The sequence below is a fragment of the Phoenix dactylifera genome, chromosome 5 (genome assembly GCF_051530095.1).
Source record: "Phoenix dactylifera cultivar Ajwa chromosome 5, Ajwa_hap1_PhDact_Kaust_v1.1, whole genome shotgun sequence".
NCBI classification, from domain to species: domain Eukaryota; kingdom Viridiplantae; phylum Streptophyta; class Magnoliopsida; order Arecales; family Arecaceae; genus Phoenix; species Phoenix dactylifera.
In genome coordinates, this window is record NC_143194.1 from 24979820 (window position 1) to 25000975 (window position 21156).

The 21156-nt window shown below is 38.4% G+C and overlaps 3 protein-coding genes across 8 annotated transcripts; all 3 read right to left on the bottom strand.

Moving 5' to 3' along the window:
• Positions 1-244: 244 nt before the first annotated feature.
• LOC103721405 (Rhomboid-related intramembrane serine protease family protein) lies at positions 245-9282 on the bottom strand. Of its 6 annotated transcripts, none has more exons than XM_088721981.2 (8): positions 9127-9235; positions 8912-9000; positions 7479-8221; positions 5823-6057; positions 5154-5319; positions 2490-2660; positions 775-929; positions 245-668 (listed from the first exon to the last, which is right to left on the bottom strand). In XM_088721981.2, exons 3-8 carry the CDS (start codon positions 8113-8115, stop codon positions 431-433), a joined length of 1602 nt encoding a protein of 533 aa, XP_088578107.1. In that variant the 5' UTR covers positions 8116-8221; positions 8912-9000; positions 9127-9235; the 3' UTR covers positions 245-430. The 6 variants fall into 6 exon arrangements, with proteins under 6 accessions (XP_088578107.1, XP_088578104.1, XP_017701747.1 ...); XM_088721978.2 differs by having other exon boundaries at positions 7479-8122; positions 8863-9000; XM_017846258.5 differs by lacking the exon at positions 8912-9000 and having other exon boundaries at positions 9127-9282.
• A 5020-nt stretch (positions 9283-14302) lies between these two features.
• Positions 14303-14885, bottom strand: LOC103721406 (ATP-dependent helicase/nuclease subunit). Its single transcript, XM_088721982.2, has 2 exons — positions 14715-14885; positions 14303-14588 (listed from the first exon to the last, which is right to left on the bottom strand). Exons 1-2 carry the CDS (start codon positions 14817-14819, stop codon positions 14490-14492), a joined length of 204 nt encoding a protein of 67 aa, XP_088578108.1. The 5' UTR covers positions 14820-14885; the 3' UTR covers positions 14303-14489.
• Positions 14886-17389: 2504 nt separating this feature from the next.
• Positions 17390-19345, bottom strand: LOC103699063 (cytochrome P450 71A1-like). Its single transcript, XM_008781106.6, has 2 exons — positions 18215-19345; positions 17390-18119 (listed from the first exon to the last, which is right to left on the bottom strand). The coding sequence occupies exons 1-2, from the start codon at positions 19169-19171 to the stop codon at positions 17508-17510; spliced, it is 1569 nt and encodes a 522-aa protein (XP_008779328.5). The 5' UTR covers positions 19172-19345; the 3' UTR covers positions 17390-17507.
• Positions 19346-21156: the final 1811 nt, after the last annotated feature.

Below are 21156 nucleotides of genomic sequence, written 5' to 3' on the forward strand. Positions count from 1 at the left end.
AGAATCTTTTAGCCCACATGAATCATAGGTTAGTCGACCGATAACACCACTCAAAGCTATCACTCGGTGCCATGCCCATGCAACTCTCACATGACAAGCAAGTCAGCCCGAACTGATTCAACTAATTAAACCTAACCCCCACCTCCTTTATGCCCTGTATCACTTAGGATTCTTGATACATATCTTATAGTACTTAGTTAGCCTGGATCCACTTTTTGTTCATTCTTAAACCATTACCATGCAATGCTTCAAACCGAAATAAGTTCATTCTTTTGCTCAAAAAGAGATTTAAGTTCACTGTACTCCGTTCTTTGGAGAACACTGATACGACCTCATAAGACTATTAAGAGGACTAATGCTGCATTATGACAATGACCACCTAAAAATCACCCGCCTGTGTATCAATACAACCATCCAAACCAGCACACTCCTACACGATGCCATCAACTTCCAGCATCTCAAGCTCTGGTTCATAAAAGAAAACCAAGGAAGCTAATACAAGTACAAAAATGGTGAAAGTAATCAGTGATTTGCACGGATCAGACTTTCTTTGCACAAGAGCAATTCCCTCCTTCTGCCCATTTTTCGAAGATGAATCATCCAATTCCAAGCCTGGACATGTGAAACAGCCAAAAACAACGCCTGAAATGACAGCCCCAAGATGTGTCCTGCAGAAGGATTTATAATCACCATAGGTAATTGGTTTAACCATAACAAATGCAATCAAAAAGAAAACTGGATGGGAAGTATAATGCAAAAGGGATAGCAGCTAACCAGTCGTCAATTCTCCCAAAGCTGCTCAAGACAAAGCTCAGAGCTGTGGCAATCACTGCCTTCCAGAACATACTTTCTGAAACCTCCTTGTCAGTTGCTTCTTTATTTTGGGTTTGATAGACAAGCCAAGCTCCAATTACGGCAAATACCGGACCCTGGCATCAGCAAAATTGGTTATATGAACAACACCATAGTTTGAATTTAATAAATATTCATTTGGTGTTCTGAAAGAAATAGCAACTGCACTCCTGAGGAAAAATGCTATTGAACCTCGCCCACCACAGTATCGCACAAACAAACTTGCCTGCAGAGGAGTGATTTTTTTTTTCCAGAGAGAGAGAGAGAGACCCGCCCGCACCATAATTGCTTTAAAACAAATAGCAACACATTACATCTAGGATACTTCATCACTACACATCTCATTTTAACAAAACCAGACAGAGTGAGTGATCACACTGCACTTCGCTCTAGCTTGACATAATTAACCTTTCCCTTCCTTTCTACTCCACTTTTCCCCGTGTTACATATCTTAATGCACCTCGCAGGACCTTGCACATTATGCCTAACTGGTTGGGCAACCGATGATGGGAAAAACATCATTCAATTAAGTCTATCAGCAAAACTTCCTTGAAATGGATACCAATTCAATAGAAATTGATAATGTAACATTTTATATCGGCATTTCCCGTACAGAATCATATGTCAGAATATGCATGGATAGAAATTCATATTACAGCTGGTCAGTTCCAGAATATAATCTCTACATATATAATGGCTTATTTGACTTGAAAAGGTGGTGCTCTGCAAGCCAATGTCAAACCCTTCATATGGTAGCAGGATTAACAAACCTTATTTTAGGTGTAGAGCTAGAATCGGACTAGAGATCTTACAGAATTAATTTTATGTTTATTCAAAATGTAGAGCCATATGATATGGTTTATATCTTCTGCTGATCATATCAATTAAAAAAAATAAAGGTATGCCTTTTGAATGTGAAGTCTGATGTGGCAAGCAAATCAGATCTTGAGTGAAAACTTCACAAGACATGTTCTAACAATAGAGTCAAATCAGTAAGTGAATATTTTAAGTGGGTGAATGACCATTTGGACCCTGCCAAAGTAACCAGCCCGCAATGCCTCTTTAATTTTTTTAGATGGGTCCAAAATTCAGTAATGAAAATCCAATTGCAATATGATTTTTCATAGAAGCTCACAAAAAGAATCATTTGTCAACAATGAACTTCAAATGCCAGTTTCCTCTCTCATGCTTGCAGATTATTATTTGTTCTTAGGATGCATGACTAATTGTTTTATGACAAGAGGATGAGGGCAATTGTCAACAGTACCTCAAAGCCCCCTTTTTTTCTCTCATGATTGCAAACTATTGTTTGTGCTTAAGATACATGACTAATGAGTAATTGTTTTATCACAAAAGGAGTAGGTGGTTTGGTAGCTAACTTTTGTGCTTAAGATACATGAGTAATTGTTTCATCACAAAGGCAGAGGAGGAGGAGGAGGAGGAGGTTTGCAAACTATTATTTGTTCTTAAGATACATAACTAATTATTTTATCACAAAAGGAAGGGGATTACTTACAGGAGTCTTTGCAATTAGAGCTTGCATATGAGATATAGACAGTAGATATTGGCAAAGAGGTGTCAAATTCACTTTAACATAATCATAGCGCAATAGTGAGGTAAGGTATTGTTGAACTTACTGTCCCACAAACAGTTAGCTCTGGAGTGTGGATAAAACTCGTAAAATTGCCACAAATTCCTCCAAGTATATATATCAGGAGAAAGGTACATGGGCCATACGCTCGACAAACTTCAGGCCCAAAAGTAAGAAGCACCCAACAACCAAGAGCAACATGAAGAAATCCTGAATGCTGCCAAAAAAAAAAAAATGATCCATTGTGGATATTACTGTAATCCATATGATACTGGTGTTGGGTAACAGAAAAATGAAATTCAAAACTAATGAATATTAAAAATACATCAGAATGGGTAGACAAATTTTAATTAGATGGTGAGATCAAGAAATATATGATTACAGCGAATATGATAACTTGGCAAAGCTAGTCAATATCACAGCCATTGGACTCCTGGCAAGGTAAGCCATAAACATAGTGATTAGGCCCATGGTCTGCCGTACCGGCCGGTATGGGCCGGTACGTACCGGTCTGGCCTGGGACTGGTACCGGATCAGCGTGAAATCCGGTACCGGTAATTTATTGTTGAAGAACCGGTACGGGACCGGTTCGGACCGGTACGCCGACCGGTACCGGTACGCCGACCGGTACCGGTACGGCGGACCTTGATTAGGCCTATCCAAATATTTAGTGTGGATTATATAGATATATCTTCATCAATCATTTCTAGTGAGCTATACCCACTGAAATTGCAAGTTTTCTTTTTTAGATTCTTCCTGGCAATTCCTGTTGACATTAAGTGCATCCTTGCATCTCTTTCTTGCTTTTCCAAAAGAAATTTGAGTTCCTCTACTTGATGGGTTCTCCTCAAATGACTATTATACTAACCCTTACCATCTAAGTTAGTCCTTCACCACTATGTCCTCAATTTGAACAACTTTAATATAAAGCACAGCTAATTGACTCATACACTCCCAAAAACTATGATTAGTCCCTCTAGAGCAAGTATGGCTCATGGAAAACTCAAACTTGGATATTTTTATGGCCAATGGTGGTTATGGTAACGTTGTAAAGACTCCTGTGTCACTCACCAACTCATATTTTAAGTAGAAACCGCAGCAAACCAGAGGCTCTTTCGGAGGACCTATGTCAATCCTAGTACTGTTTATCTCTATTCTTGTGTATTTTGGATTCTAGTGGTTTCTAGAGCTATTTGAAGTATACTTGAGGCAAGTCCAGTTCCCAAAGCATGTTAAATTAACAGTCTGAGCAATCTCACTCTCTCTCTGAGTTGAAGTCTAGAACAAACCTAGAAGTGATTAGGATCTAGGAGTTACTGTGCCCAATTTCAGACAATTTCTCTCTTTAACAAGATTTTTATTGATCACTAGGCCACAAAAAAATACAAGTTTATTAAAATTTAATAACAGTTGTATCTAATTCAAGACATAGATTTTTTATTAGCTAATTGTCTGTCCCACCAAACAATATTGCAGGGTACCTTGCCTACTTATCCTGCAGTGAGACAGATAGGGATGCCAAACTCACTTCCTCTTCCACATGAAAGTCAAGTTTGGTAATCCGATCTTGTGTAAGAGTTGAAGTCAAGATTAGTGCTTGAGATTCACCCTCAGAAAGAAGTGAAATGCCATCCTGCCACACTAGGATGCTGGACAGGTGTCCACTATACATACCTTTAGCAAGTAATACTGGAAATTCTAGATGGTGAACATTATATAAAACACTAGTAGATCTTATTAAGATAAGGCTACCTCTATAGGTCTCTCAGTGACTTATTAATATTTGTGAGTTCAGTCTGACCCACAAAAAAAAAAATGATGAAGGCTCTTTCTTTTTTTTTGGGTTACATAAGAGGTGCTACATTACTCTTTGAAAAATTAAACTGCCACTATTAGCTAGAACAAGGTCCAGAAGTTCGATGGGAACGAGAACATCCAATTGCATTCTTCCCCATGATCAGCTGCAGTACTTGCAGCCCAACCTGCAGTGCCATTGGACTGATGACTTGTGAGGGATACACGTTTGCCATTTGCATGGCCTGGAAAGGCTCTAATGGGCCTATAATTTATGCTGAAGCACCATGGTTTAACTTTTTTCAGGGTTGTTTTTTCAGAAGTTCTGACTAACATAGGAACACTGTAGGTATAACTTCCATAATTGCAAGAACTGAGCTGATGTCTAAACTACGAAAATGTTGACATTTCACAAGCATAATAAGCATATAACGATCTTTTCTTAAGTTGATATCACCATCTTGCTAAAAATTTTAAAATCCAACCAGCTCTCTGGCTACTTCACAAGGTTTCACAGTTCACACCATATGAAAACTCTCCTTCCTCAACAAATCTCATTACCTATATTTAGTTATTATCCCAACTCGCTGAAAGCTGCAAAAATGTTTGCATTCAATCTAAAATAAACAAGAACTGTTACTGCAGTGCGAATCTTCGTCCTTGTTTCATTGCAACCGTGCATTTTAATTCAAAAAATCATATTAGGTCAATGGAACTCCATCATATCCGTTAAAATTTGCAGGAAACCTAGCTAGATAATAAATATTACTAAGATATCCATGGGAAAATTTTGTCACGAATACAGCCTTGCAGCAATAACAAAGACACAATCAAATACATAAAACATAAAAGCAGTATGTTAAGTATAAAAGTTCATGACGCAGATTAAGGAGCATGAGCCAATTCAAAATTGTACCAGAAACATTGGTGTCAGTAGTCTCCACCACTCCCCGAGAAGGATTAATTTATTTATCTTTGCCCCATAGATCAGAGGGAGTGACAACTGCTCTACATCCGAGTTCCTAATTGGACTTGCTATCTCAAATAAGAAAACTGCAATATTTATTCCAGCCAATAAACTTCTGCATTCATCGAACAAATCTTTGTCAGCCAGTAAATTGAAAACTATCTGAATATGTTCTGCCATCATCTATATATAGAACCACAATGAAAGAAAGTTTAGGAAGAATGCTAGTGGAATGAGGTGGGGGAAAAAGAAAACAAAATACATCAGACCAGAAACACTGCCAGTGGAAAACCTTGAACAATTCATAGGTCAGATACCAGCACCGGATCCTGTACCAGTTTTTTACTAGAATGTTATGGTACCAGGTATTGACACAGTCCCATTCCGACACAGTAACACACTGTATGCCGGTGCCAGAAAGCTGCTGGAACATTACAGTACCATTCATACCGTCCCATTCTGGCAGTATTTGAAACATTGCTATCTACCATATTTATTATGTGCAAGAGCTGTGTTACCTCAGTTCGTTTATTCTATAATATACATCTCAAAGCTGAATTAAATCTTCAGAAGAAAACTAGCATCAAATATAAGCAAAAATTTGGCAAAAGGACACACATTAGATACAAGTCAGAAGCTTCGTCATTTGTCTGTAGGCCTTCGATATTCTCGTTGCCAAACATCCCTGGATCAGTTCGATTGTCCATACTCTCATAATGCTTATAAACATCTGGTTTTTCAATCATGCTTTTCTTTTCATTATATTCCCCAATACTGGAGTCTGGCGGTCTCATAGAATTTCCTGCTGATGCTTCTTCATCAGAAATAGAAGTACTTTTCCTTGTGTCAATTTCTGTTAGAAGAGAAAGTATTATGAGTCAGTTATTTTTATCAAAATAATTACTGGACGAGAAAAAAATTAAGATACATATATCAGGCAAACATCTGATTAATAACAACAAAAAGAAATTGCAGAAGCCTTGGCACGACATACACTAAGGGATAACAAAGATCTATAGATGAATCACACTGGATAGCATGAAGAACACAGTGGCATTTCTATTAGTATGAACTCACATCCTTCCGTTGTGAACACCTCGTTCCTCTTAAAACTAGGATTTGGTTTAGCATAATCGGTTCATTAAAGATTGTAAATATATTAGATCAAATTTCTTCTCTGTATCTGCAGGGTTCAAATAATTCTCAATCATGATGATTTATGAAGAGAACTGTCAGATGTTTCATGGGTTATGCAATTGAAACACCCAACACCCCAGATAAAAATAAATAAATAAACTTCTAGATTTGGCTCAGTATATACATTTCCCCTTCATGTTTATGTTCAGTGAAAATGGGGTAGGGGATTAGTAAATTCGGATAAAATTTGTCTCCCTATAATCTTGGAGTTTGTTATGATGTTTGCTATAAAGCACATAAAAATTTTCTCAGGCCCACATAATGCTGGCTTGGCATTTCATCATTCATCCACTGCAGTGTATTGAAACAAATTCTGCGAGACACAGCGGTCCCCTCGTGCAATATGGAAGGAAGAACTTTTTGTGTGTGCAAAGCAGGTCCCCATAGCATTACTCTTGGTTATCTATTTCATATAAGCAAGGACAAATCTTTTTAGCAAATCATTGCCTTCCAAAACCATATGGATAGTTATGAGATATTGAACATTTTTCTAGCAGTTAATTTTAAAACAAGAACCTGTTTACTTAAGATGCCTTATGACAGATTCCACACATCCCACAAGGAATTAAAGTTTATACATACATGCAAATATGACTGCACACATAGTGCAGCCTATCTCAAGATTACCTAGTAGAAGAAGAAAAAAATTCCTACACAAACAGAATGTGGTTAAATAGGAAGCAGTAAGTTAAGAATTGAGTAAATTTGAAAAATAGAATAGCGCTAGTAGAACGTACAGTAATAAAATAATGATTAAGAACAATAGCTAAGCTTAATTAGGAGAAGAGCATGAACATGTGAGGAAGGTTCCATCTTCAGAAGAAAGAATCCTTGCGAAGTAGATGATGGTATTAAGAAAGGAAACGTGAGAACTACACCAAGGATTTATTTTTTAGTAGGAAAAGTGATAATGAAGGATTTATAAAGTCAACCACGACATGATGAATAACTAAGTCAGTTAAAAAGATGAAAGTATGCATTAGCAGCATATCATAAATATGTGCTTCAATTTCCAAGTTCTTAATAATTGCTCTATAAGATGTCCATAAGTACATGACAAATTGCACAAAAAATTACCAGTGTTTAGTTTGGAAAAGTAGTTCTTTAACAAACTCAATCCAATCCTTGTTTTGTAACCACCACTTGCTTCAATCACGTCTGTCATTTTGCCTTCACATTGAGAAGAAGACACCTTCCTATATTCCTTTTCATCAGACAGAGTGTCAGGGTTGCTTGTAGACATGCAAGAGCTAAGCTGCTCAACCATGTCATCACCGAGCTTGCTAAAATAAGAATCCAGTGCCTTCAGTTGCCTCTCAGTATTACATGCTTCTAATGCAGAAGAATCATAACAGGATTGGTCTCTCTGATATACGTGTCCTGAACTAGATTTGTTCTCATGGCTGTTTGTATTATAGACCTTGGGAAAAGGTATTTCTAGAGAATTCTGAAATGGAACAGACCAATTATGAAACAGGCAATATGCACCAACTCTTTGTTGTTTCTTTCCTTTCAAAGTTAACTCAGAAGCATGGTGTAAGACATTCCATCTTCTGCCGGTCTCATTAACTAGAGAAGGTGAAAAACATTTGCATGCCATATGAACAGAAAGATGATGGTCTGCCAATCCTCTTTCATTCTGTCCCATCACTTTCCCAGTAGGATAAACCTGGTCTTTACAGGACATTATTGAACATATGGAAAGCATAGCCATTATGTATCTGAAATAGCCAACATGATGATGATATCAGTAACCAAGATCTCCATGAATGTTTGTGGTCTATCTAAGTTTGCACTGAAGCCACAGAATCTACCCAGATCTGCATACATAATTTACAAGGAGAATGAAAGGTTTTATGTAAGCCATAACTGCTTTGCTGTGCCTTCTTAAAATCATGGTAACAAACGGATAGTTTATTCATCTTTCATTACATGCAAACATCCACATTTTCATAGTTAATAACAATATAGCATAAAGTGGAATATTACTCGCTAAAATTAATCAGTCTGAACCAATCTTGACAACTCTATACAATTGAATGACCTTCTTCTTTATAATAAAAGACAACCTTTTTCAACAAATTTATAAGTTTTGAGGATAACAGATCATTCTAAATGTCCATGTATAATATTCAACAATTTTTGACGCATACTGAAAGAAAGATTCAGCACATGCCTTTCCTTTTCAGTTTAAGCTACAGGATTTCCCCCAATCACTTACAAAAAGCTTCTTTTATTTACCCGATTCTTTTCCTTCCTTTGTATTATTATGCTTGGTGGATTATCTTAAGGAACCACACGTTCAAATCATCAATCCACTCCAGGCATGATCATACTCCAAACCACCAAGTTTCATTACAACCTGAAATAGTCGTAATAAAAGCCCTGGTCTACCTTATGTCTGTGCTTGTGTCCTTACAGCATATGTTCTGCATTCTAATGGATCATAAACTTAATTTACCGATTCATAAGTCTCTTTAGAGACTTGAATTCACGAGTAGGAGCAGTACCCCATCAAGGTTCTCCGGCAGTCCTGGCCACTCACCTAAACATACCAAATCAACCTAAACACAGAGAAGGTGCAAGGAAGAACAACTGGCTGATCATCAGAACAACAAGAGAGAGAGTCACCACTTGCAAAATATGGAGATAAACTACAAATAAATACAAAAAGCGGGGGAAAAACATGGAATACAACAAAATTAACCAGACCAGCTTGGCTCACCAATTCACTTGCTAAGAACTAATAATTAGCAGCAGAAGCTTTTAACTGGGTTTTAGCGAGAATGACCATCTCGTACTTGCTTCGTCCGCTCGTTTCTTTTCTTTCTTCGGAAAGAAAGTAGTGGTTGGGCTAAAAGAGTGCCATGAGACCGCAAGAAGGAAAGGGACCGCGAATCTGGTGGCTCGCCCCTTATCCGCAGGCGATCCGCGATCCAATCCCATCGCAGAGGTAGACGCTTGTGGGTCCCACCCCCCGAAATGGTCGTGGGGCCACCGTCGGTGTCGCGAAAACCATCAGTGCTGGCTTTTGTCCGCCGGATACTTGTCTTGTACTAGAGAAACAAAGGGACCAACGAAGAAGACCGTCTAAAATCGCCATCGCGAGCTAGGCGATCTGCCTATTTCATGCATTGTCGAAGATCGACTGCAAGAAGTTTGGAATTATTTTGTGATGTGCATGGGAACGGTCACAGCTCTCAGAAGGCCGTCCAACCAAAATTCGCCGTGAAGCCGGCACACCATCAACCGGTGCAGCCATGTAGTGCGCCCAAAAGTGCAGGTTCGAATTTTGAAAACTCTTTATAGCTGCGATATCCTAGCCGAGATCCTAGACGATCTATGAAATCCCTCCGACTTAACATACAAGCGCGATCCAAATGCGAAACCTTTACGCCCCTGGAATGTGCAGAGACTAGCCCATCCCGTCCGACCCACGTGCCTGAATTCCAAAGTGATAGGTTCTCATCTTCGCCTATACAACCAACTTCTTGGGAGATCTTCCAAGTAAGCACTCGGACGCCCTGACAGACCCCAAAAAATTTTATTCTGTTCTCTAAGCATCATTCTGACTTAGGCATCAGAGGATCTCCACCGGATACCCTCCGCCAAGAGAACTTCTTCGTTTGTGCTGTTTCAAGACGGAGCACGGCCACCGGACCAAAATTTCAACAACAGTCATCTGCCTCAAGTCTCAACCGAATACAATCAAAGCAGCCAATCACTGAGTCCTCCAGCACCGTCACAACACTTGCTCGACGTCTAAGACAGACCGATTCCCAACAGCAACACTTCCATTTTTTCTATTTTTAAAATATAAAAAAATAAAATTATATTTTTTATTTAACTTTTAAATATAAATATATTTGATATAGTTAATTATTTTAAAATATAAATATATTGATGGTTGCGAAAGAGGTAGTAGCAGCTGTGACATGATGGAGGCAGCCAGGATGGCAATAATATGATAAAAGTGGCGACAATGGCTACAACAGTGCAGCGGTGATGGCGGCACCAGCAATATAGCATGGGCAATATTGAAGGCAGTGATGGTATGGGGCAGGCAGCAAGGCTTGGATGGTGTGGCGAAGGCGACGAGGTAGAGAGGTAGTGGTTGGGAGATCACACCCTAACAATGCCGATGTCTCACCCAAAGTCTTTGACCATTTCCCTACTTCTCGTTTTTAAATTGTTTGGAGCTCTTTTAAGTATGTTTTCAAATTGATTGATTGAGGGGCATGCAAGTATGTGGCATAGTTTGATTGATGTACCGATCCATAGTCATTTCCATGATGATTTGCAGGATATTAATAATGAATTCCAGGCTTTCCCTGATGATCTTTTTTAATCATAGCTTCCAAGTTTGATAATTCCATCAAGTAAGGTCCTGCACAACTTACGGTTTGGAGTTCCCAAATTTAATTCCATCAAATGTTGTAATCGTCTGTCAAGACTGATACTGCTTAAGATCTCTAGTGCAGGTGCAAACCAGCAAGATTGGGACCATTTGGCATGCAAGGGTGCAGAAGCTACAAGCGGATAACTTTGAGGTTATCAATAAATTGCAAAAAAACGCCCTTGAAAAGTGCTTTTTAGAGCATCCAGAATCATGCCAATTGGAGTTGCATAGCCAAATGCTATTATGATGATACATCAAGATTTATGTTTGAGACCTGATGCCATTTAAATCTAGAACATTAAGTTGTAGGTCTTACAATGTCCTGACTGTATTGTTATTGAAGCTCTGGTGGCTTGAAGAGAAGCAAAAAACCCAGAGTTTGTTCTTATTCCTCACGAGTAAAAAGCCAAACTTTGTGATTCTCTTCAGGAAAAATACAAGTGTTTCTCTGCCAACATTTGCTCGTGGTAGAAAGGAATGACATGTATTGGAAACTATATAGAAATGAATCCAAGTCTGCAAACAAATTTATACATTTCAAATAAGATACAGATAGAATATCTAACTTATTCGCATCAATATCTGGACAAACTTTTCCTTGTGGTATCAAACAATGTTAAAAACAAAAGCAAATTAAGACACGTTTGTCTTTCAAGAATTTCCATATGACCAGTACAATTTAAGGTTCAATGGATGTCCTGAAGTTCATTTCCCTGGTTTTAGAAGGTGAAACACAGAAATATCATACATCAGGCAAAAACGAATAGATCCGCCCTCACCGACATCTTTAACTTGCCACAGGAGCTCCATTTCAAGACAACCAGGAAAAAAAATGAAAAAGGCATCCAAAACAGAGATTAAATCAGATATCTTTCAGATAGGTTTGCAGTGAAAATATGTATCCAAGAAACGAGCACAAAGATTAAATCTCTACCAAGAAAGACCTCTACCACCAAGCTCTCAAGTAAGCCTTTAGTCCATTATGCATAAACCTCAAAATTCTTTTGATTCATGGTTGGCATGTGATGCCTCGTCCTAAAACTGTAGTTCTGCTCTACATCACCCCAAGGTTAACCCAGTCAAAAAAGACTCATCCTACAATTTCCATGAGCGCATAAAAAGAAAAGTATGGATCAAGTTGAATCAATATTTAATATTTATCACTTATTTACCATGAGCAGCACAGTAATGATTCACTTATTTACCATGAGCAGCAACCTCCAATCAATCCACCATATTGTCAGCCACAAAATTCACTGACACGGGTGCCCTATGCTGTTCAAATCTTCTATCAGCAGTCATTATTATTGAAGCAGTCTCAAAGATACCAAAACTGAGAGCAGGTCCTCCTGGATGTTACATGTAGACAACTATTAGATTAGCTTCCAAAATGAGGTGGAGTCAAATCATTACCTAGAAACATCTTAGTGGTATTCAATAATGCCTAAGAGAATATTGCTTTCTTAAGATCTTTCCAAAAACAAAGGTGTTACTAACCTAAAATTTGGGGGTCATTATCTCCAAGAAACAAATTCACCTTCAATGAAACCAGATTGTCTTCCAGCACAACCCACAAATGGTTCCCAGAACTCATGATCTCTACGGGCACTTGTATAACAAAGTTTGATATATTAGTGGAAAAACCTGTAGCTGAGACAGTCAAATACATTTACCAATCCCACAATGTCCAGACATTTCCAAATATACATAACTACCATCTCTAAAGCTTCTAATGCTAACTCCAACATCTTCAGGCTCATCTTGTATGCAACTGACATGATAGACAAATCTCTAAAATCTTCACCTTAGAAAACCTATCTCTAAATATGTTATACCGCAGGAATCTCGTCTTCATGAGAACTGGGAAGTACATAAAGGATAATCCGTTTTGGACCATTAGCACATCTGAAGACCAACCAGAGATGCTCCTACAAATACATGTATACAAAAATAGATCCTTGTCAATAGACTATGACCTTCCCCTGGCTGAATATAGAAATGCTCTTGATATCAAGATGAGCCTGAATCTTCTGCTGAATTTAATTATTCAAATGGTAATCTAGACACTAGTTATGAATATTCCACCATACTTGGACATTATCAATAAAACCAACCAGCTTCAACTGATGAAACTTACAGTCATCTACCTAATGACCACTCAACCAAATAAAGCTCTTATGGTTAGTTTACTGAATTCTCATACTCTCGAAGCTCCACATTGGGATGCAATTTGTTGAATTCCAAGTCACCTTAAAGGTGCACTAATATCGTATCTAGGTGACTTGTCCTCATAACATCAAGAATTAATCCATGTTGAATAAGACCTTCATATGTAAGATCAACTAGAAAATTCTTGTTCATTTGTTGAAGGTAGTTTAATCACTTATAGGAGTGAAAATAGGGAACATGGGGGGCAGATGTAGTTATAAGATTGAAAACAAGGTAAAGGTTCTGATGGAATAAGCGATTATGGCACAATGCTATGGAATAGATGGTATTTCAGGTTTGATAAATTAATGGCCATGAATTATGAAAACCAGGCAATTACTGATATTGCTTTTTATCCTTCTTCTTTTACGAGGCAAAAATGTAAAGTTTAATTATTATTTTATTTTAGATGTAACTGTAAGAAAGAAAAGTATATCTCCATGCATGAAATATGAAAATCAACTGAAAAGTCTTGTTTTGGTTGTCATCAAATTCAGTTGAACTTTTCCAAGTTGTGCATGAGGAACATTGACATAAGATTGAAGAGAAAGTAAAGATTCTTCTATATTTTGGATCTGATTAGATAATGTAGATTGAATCAGATTACGGCATTATGCAACATACTTTAATAGTGAAGCTCCTAAGGCTTATCATAGCTTATTTTATTTTTTTAAGGGAAAATTAAACGTCAATGGGATTCCAGTCATTCTGTTGCTCCACATTTACGTTAGCTAAGAATAAATCCACAAAACTTATGGCACGGATTTAAGATCGCCATATGCAGCCCCTTCCTTGTCCCCTCTACACCTTACTTCTTTTGTTTTTTCCTTGTTAAACTAACACTATAGATGATCTCATTTTCCTACTAAGGAGGGAAATGGAGGGACTTGAAGACATAACCTCAAACAAGTGGTCTACGAGTTGAGGGTTGGCTGCAAGAAATATTTGCAAGCCTAAATCTCTAAGTGGTTTCAGTAGGTGCACAATGTCACGAACCTGCCAAGTATGAGTCACTGCAGGCAAGAGGATTTATTCCAACATAAGCAGAAAATGCTCCCCATGTCAATACGGCTTCCTATAAACAGAAACAGAAACCATCAACCCCAGATTCAACAGTTCTCAAATTTTTACAACAACATTTTATTTCCTATCGATAGCTCTGATCGAGAAGTAACTTGAAGCACCCACCACATGTTTGTCACTAGGTCTGAAGGCCCAAAAAATCGGCTCCTACTCCACTTAATCCTCTGGGCGGCACATACAACCAAGTAAACCAAACCATGAAAACAAAACAAAAAGAAATCAAAAGCAAATACTCAAATATTTAAATTTCCTGCCCCATGCCAAATACACGGGCTTACAAGCAGAAGTTACCTTAAATCTTGATACCGCTGGATCCTGAAATCCCCCAAAACTTATGGGGGAAAATTAGGCATGCTTAAAATTGAAAGAGACATAGGAATTTGAGCGTTGGGAAAGGTTTAAGAGTCCGATAAGAGCTCTGACTGATCCTTTTGTTGTTCAAGCTGTCCCCTCTTCTTCATTTCGTTCTCGTACTTGATCAATCTCTCCTTCATCTTCTCCTGGACCAGAAGAACCCACGATATTTAAGAAGGTTAATGAAGAAGTCTATTTCTCTCTGTATAGAAATCCAAGAAAGCCATCAATTTAGGAAGGACTGAAAGGAAAGCGAGAAAGAGAAGGGCTGCCTTGTAGCTGGTCTCGACGCGGTGCATGACGTAGAAGCCGAGGATTCCACCAAGGACGGTGCCTGTCATTATTCGGAAGTAAGCCCACCGACGCGACGCCATCTCTGCTTCCCCTTTCAGCCTCTCTCACTGGCCTGGCTGCAGAACCTCCGAGGTACAAAATAGCTACTACTTATATATATATATATATATATATATATATATATATAGAAGGTTGAGCTGAAAATTCATCAGATTTATTGGCTTACCTAATTTTTATTTCCTAAAAACCTATCCAGGTTTTAATTTTTGAACTTAAAAAAAAAATATTTTTTAAAAAAATCTTCCTTTGCACTTTGGATTGGATGGAATTTGCTTGGCTATACTTAAACGAATGGCCAATCTATAAATTATATAGGATTTCCAGCCTAATCCAATAAAAACAATCAAATAGGCTCTCAGTGATATAAATTATAATTAATGATTAATTTAAATTTAATAAAATTGGATTTTTTTTCTATTAAGATGGACGGCTCTTTTAAGAGAAAAAAATATCTATTCCTCTGAGCTCCGAAATTAATAACTAATCATTTAAATTAGACATCCATACTATTTATGATGATTTACATAATTAAAAATATCTATAATTAAAAAATCATGTATTGTGATGGGATTTAATCTATATATCAAGAAGACAAAAATATGACCCTCTATGTTTGTAAAGTCCTAACCAAATAATATATGAATTATAAACCTAGACACAAAGCAAATGTACTAGTAACCATGATCCAAGCATCCAATATAATTTTCTTCTCATTTTCTAACCGGAGGGTCGAGAAAATCATGAAATTCAAGTGAATCATGATTGATCCAAGTATGCCTTCATTATTTAACTACAAATCCTAGCTGGTTTAAGTAAAAATACATGGTTCACTTCAAGGACACTATTTAATCATTGATAACAAAAAAATTTCTTATTTGTCTGATCAAGCCTTAGGTTAAATTTTTTTCCTTATATAGATAATGATAGTTATGGTATATAGTAATTATAAGCCATCATATATGATGAAAATAAAGAAAAAAAAAATAGCATCAATTGATTACCATTACTCGTAACATCAATTTTTGTAAGTTGATACATATAAACGATTTATATAAATAAAGAAAAACTTCAACAAACAAAAGTTTCTAAATGAGAAGAGTATAAATACGAGGGACGTGTGAAGATAAAAAAGAAACCAGAATAGAATAGGGATTTAGCTAGCCAAAAATAATCTTAAAGTCGACAAGGAGAAGGTATGACAAGGCATACGATAGGAGGTTTGACAATGCATGGGAGAGGAGGTATGGCAGTGCATAGCAAAGGAAAGGGACTAGATGGGAGGGAGTGGTAGGTGATGAATTAATGGACTATCCACTTAACCACTACCTTTACTATGCATGTAAGATTCATGAGATTATATGGTACTTACCATGTCATTGTCCTTTTCGAAACAATAGAGAATTAGTGACAAACATTGGATTTGATAATGTCCTAGAAGTTATGTAAGCATTTTATAGATCTCACAATATGTTGTTTTGTCCCTATCTTTCATAAGTTTATTTTCCAACTTCATTTCATGACATCAGCTAGTAATTATCTTATGTAAATCTTTTTACAAGTATTTCTTTTTTGGATAATAAATATTTCTTTAGGAAACTTCTTTGGTTCTCTTAAAATCTCATTGAAATTTGTTCAATTATGTTTTTTCTAAACCATCAAAGTTGGCAAAAAGGAGGTTTGGTAAAGGCATAGAAGAGAAGGCAGTATTGTAAGATGTTTGAGAGAGGAGATATGCTCATTGCAACGAAGAGGAGAGGGACTACATGAGAGGAGCATGTGATAAATTAACCGGCCATGCACTTAAGCATCATCCTTATTGTGCTATGAGATTTGTGAGATTATAGAGTACTGACATTGTTGTTGAACTTTTTAAAAATATTAGAGAAATGATGACAAAAATTAGATCGAGGATGCACCATAACTCATGTAACTATTTTGTAGATCTCGCAATTTGTTGGTTTTTCTATCTCTTCCTAAATTTATTTTCCAGCTTCATTTAATACTATAACCTAGTAATTAGCTCATGTAAATCTTTTTACCAGTACTACCTTTTCCAGAAATTTAAGTATTTCTTTAGGAAAATGCTTCTTCTCCACCAAATTCTCACCGAAAATTGTTGAAATCACATTTTTCTAAAGTGTTAAATGTAAAGCCGTCATTTCAGCCTATAGTAAACTACCTATAAGCCATGCGTGATACCTATGTGGAGATTATTGAGTAAATGTAGCAACATCCATTTCTTCAAACATTTGTGCATATAAGGACTAGTGTAATTAAACTTTCGATAGGTTCAAATAGAGAAGGCTTTACGGCATCCTACATACGGACTAGATAAATTTAAAATATATAAAATCAAACATAAAGGTACCTATAATTTTCCAATCTAAACAATACCAATATTTATACAAATAAGCACCTATAATTTTCCAATCTAAACAATACCAATATTTCTCTGAAAAAGTTTTTCGATCTGAATCCCACCAGCATCATGTATCCACAAGCACCGGATCTAAAAAATATTTGCAGATAATAAGTTCAGCATTTTCTCTCTAATAATAGATAACAAGTCCATTATATACCATAGCCATGCTTCATGCAACGTTTAGTCGTTCTTTTCTATACAATGCGAAACATGGAACCCATGATCGAAATGTAATCAATAAAATGCCAAATGAAAATACAGCATAGAGAAATACAGTTTAACTGACTTAAAGGATTCGAGGTTTTGCCGCAAGAATCAGATTCAATTTCTTGTGTGCAGTAAGTCCAGCTGATTCAGTCATATCCAGTGACTCCTCTATCATCCCATTGGGCAACTCCCAATCAAAATGATGCAGTAAATTGGCAAGAGCAAGCTCGATGGTGGAGATCGCAAAACCAATGCCAGGGCAGCCTCTCCGGCCAGCACCAAATGGTATAAATTGGAAGTCCTGCCCTTTGAAATCCACAGAACTGTTCAAAAACCTATCAGGCCAAAATTCCTCGGCCCTCTCCCATGATCTGGGATCCCTCGCAATTGCCCAAGCATTGATCATGACTCTAGTCCCTGCTGGGATGTCATAGCCTTGCAGCTGGGTATCTTCGATGGATTCCCGGGGAACTAGTAAAGAAATTGGCGGGTGCAACCTCAGAGACTCTTTAATCACTGCCTTCAGGTAGTTCATCTCATCGAGTAATTCCTCTTCTATGTTCTCTTTTAATCCAACCACCTTTCCTACTTCCTCTTGCACTCTTTTCATGTCTTTCGGGTGTCTGACAAGCTCTGCCATCACCCATTCTATCACCGTGTATGTCGTGTCAGTACCAGCAGCAAACATATCCTGTCAAAATAAAAATGTTGGATTATGAACTCCTACTACTAATTTTTCTTCTTTTCTTGAGGAATTATGGACAAAGTAAGGCAGAGTGGGCTTACCATAATAAGAGCCTTGATGCTGTCCTTGCCGAGAGAACTGCCGATGCTGTCATCCTTGTCATTGTCGAGGGAGAGCAGAACATCGACGAAGTCGCCGCTGTCCTTATAAACATCCCTTCCATCATTCTTAACATGGAGATGGTCCTCTATTACTTTCTCGATCAAACAGTCTATCTGTTTGGAGGTGTTCCTTACCCTTGCATCCAAGCCTCTCAACCAATCAACCCAACCCAGCCATGGAATGAAGTCCCTCGTAGGGAACGTTCCCAGCAGCGCCGTGAACTCTCTAAGCATTTCCCGGACGCCGTTCTCACCACCCTCCTTCTCGGAGTACTTCCTCCCAAATGCCACTCTGCAGATTACGTCGTAGGTGAGGCTAGATATCAACTTGCTAAGATTCACAGGTTGCGTGCTAGAGGCGGCGCGACGAATGCTATCAATCATTACCGCTACCTCTTCTTCTCTAACCAACTGAAATGATTGCACCCTCCTGAGGCTGAGTAGGTGGACGACGCAGATTCGCCTCACCTGCCGCCAGTAGTCGCCGTAGGGTGAGAAGGCAACGTCATGAGAATGGTATAAAAGCCTGTCAGCCATGCTCGACTTTGGCCTACTCGCAAAGACAAGGTCTTGGGCCTTCATGACTTCCTGAGCTGCTTGAGGTGAGGAGACGATGACGGTGGGGATGCGGCCGAAGTGGAAGAGCATCAGAGGGCCATACTTCTCGGAGAGCGATTGCAAGGAGCGATGCGCGAGGGAGCCGAGCTGATGGAGGTTGCCCAAGACGGGAAGCCTTGGCGGGGAGGGAAGCGATGTAAGCTTTCTTCTCTTTGATTGCAGAGCCTTCTTTTGGCCGTAGAAGAAAAAACAGAACACCAACAAGGGGAGGAGGAAGGGGATGATCAAAAGGGCGTACTGGTGAAACCAAGGGAACAATGAAACAACTAGAGGCATCATTTCACTGCAACGGGAAGTCTCGAGTCGTGGCTTGTGGGTTGGAACTAGGAAATGGAATTGGCCCTCGAGTTAGCGGGCTATTTAACTCCCTATTTTCCGTCTAATATATGTGAACGGCGCTGCGCTGGTGGAGAATGCCAAGCTTCCCTACGCCTAAAGCTTCTGGATTTTTTCTGACTTGGGATAGGCAAGCCGTGCCTGAATTTTCCATCTTTCCTTCTATGCCGTATGGAGAGGCCAGTGAGAGATTTCATTTGACCCGAAAGTTTATAGAATGAACAAATATGAAAAGGATAAGGTAAAGATCCAAAAGAGGACAAATAGGCTTTTATCCAGAATAAAATAAGAGAAAAGGAAGCGAAAGATTCCACATCGGCTAGACCCGTTCCAGAATCTGGGCATATAAGGCGGGTGTCTCCAAATCCTGTAGACGCATTTTGGGTAGAAAACAAAACCGGAGAGGGGTCTGAGCAGTGCGTGGGAGCCTCATAACCGAACAATATCTGGCAGGGAAGCCCCGTGTTCCTCTTTCATGTGGTCCCCATGTAAGGACGACGGCTCTAGTCCGAGGGTGGGTGAATTAAAGATCCCATATCGGCTAGACTCGTCCAGAGTCTGGGCATATGAAGCGGGTGTTTCCAAATCCTGCATACGCGTTTTGAATAAAAAAAACAAAATCGGAGAGGGGTCTAAGCGGCGCGTGTGCGCGTGTGCTTGTTCTAGAGCCTGAGCATATGAGGCGGGTGTCTCCAAATCCTGCAATGCGTTTTGGATAGAAAACAAAACTGGGGTGGGATCTATGTGGCGCATGTGCCCGCATGTGGGCTCCAAAATCGGACAATATCTAATAGGAGAGCCTGTATTCCCTTCTCATATGGCCCCTACGTGGGTACTGAGTGCCTCACGTGTTCCACGTAGGCGGGGTTGTGACAGGAAGCCCTCTCCTTTTCTAAACGCATGGGCCTGCTGAATGGTGACACAACAGGCAAACCTGTGCACCGCAGCTCAAACATGGTGTTTCAGTGTCCACCATGAATGACGCCTCATGTGCACAATGGAAAATAGAGTTTCCACCATACATGGAGGAATTTATGAGCGCTCACCCAGCACTAAAAATTTTAGCTGCTAATTGAGAAATTTCACTTGAGCCGTGTACTTGAGCAACAGAATCTCAGAAAATAGAAATTTATATCGGCGACAGGAAGCCTTGTCGAGGACGGAAGCGATGTGAGTTTCCTCCTCTTTGATTGCAGAGCTTTGTTTTGGCCGGAGAAGAAAAAACAGAGCACCAAAAAGGAGATGAGGAAGGAGTTGATCCAAAGGGAGTACTGGTGAAACCGATGGAGAAATGGAACGAGTAGAGACACCATTTTTGCGGCGGTTGGAAGCCTGCAACTCTACCTTGTCCTTTGGGACTAGGAAATCGCATTGGTCTTGGACAGCTTGGCCGGGGGGGATGGTGGGGTCTGATACGTGGAACAAAAATTATACAGGCAGTACTATAGAATATTTTATAGAACTGGTCTCTTATTTTGCCATATTTTTTTCTGGCACCCATGTGAAAAGCAAAAAACTAAAAATTAAATAAGATTAAAATTTTTACTACCCATCATTCTTACAATTTTTTTAAAAAAATAAATATAAAATAATAAATTATTTAGTATGTATCATCTGACCATATAGTATATATTAATAAAATATATATTCTAAAAATTGTATATCGATTTACTTAAAAGTGTATATTTGATCACTGCTAGATATGTATCAGATAAGCTTATAGTATGTATCAAAAAATCGATGAGTGTGTATCACCGGCTATGTAGTTTGTATTGGTAAATATGATTTTCTAAATATTGTATACTAATTTGTTTGAAAGTATCTTGAGTCGCTAAATGACTAATTTGCTAAGTGTATATCATTTGACTACAATAAATAATATATTCTAGAAATTATATACTAATTTATCGAAATATATATATTGATTT

Excerpts from the sequence above, each read along its gene's own strand:
- LOC103721406 (XM_088721982.2), bottom strand. The coding sequence starts at position 14,819 with ATGGCGTCGCGTCGGTGGGCTTACTTCCGAATAATGACAGGCACCGTC. Across the intron at positions 14,589-14,714 it reads TCGAGACCAGCTACAAGGCA|AAGATGAAGGAGAGATTGAT; the intron begins GCCCTTCTCTTT and ends CTGGTCCAGGAG.
- LOC103721405 (XM_088721978.2), bottom strand. Across the intron at positions 2,661-5,153 it reads TACTGACACCAATGTTTCTG|CATTCAGGATTTCTTCATGT; the intron begins GTACAATTTTGA and ends TTTTTTTGGCAG. Across the intron at positions 930-2,489 it reads AGCTAACTGTTTGTGGGACA|GGTCCGGTATTTGCCGTAAT; the intron begins GTAAGTTCAACA and ends TGCTGATGCCAG.
- LOC103699063 (XM_008781106.6), bottom strand. The coding sequence starts at position 19,171 with ATGATGCCTCTAGTTGTTTCATTGTTCCCTTGGTTTCACCAGTACGCC. Across the intron at positions 18,120-18,214 it reads GCATCAAGGCTCTTATTATG|GATATGTTTGCTGCTGGTAC; the intron begins GTAAGCCCACTC and ends TTATTTTGACAG.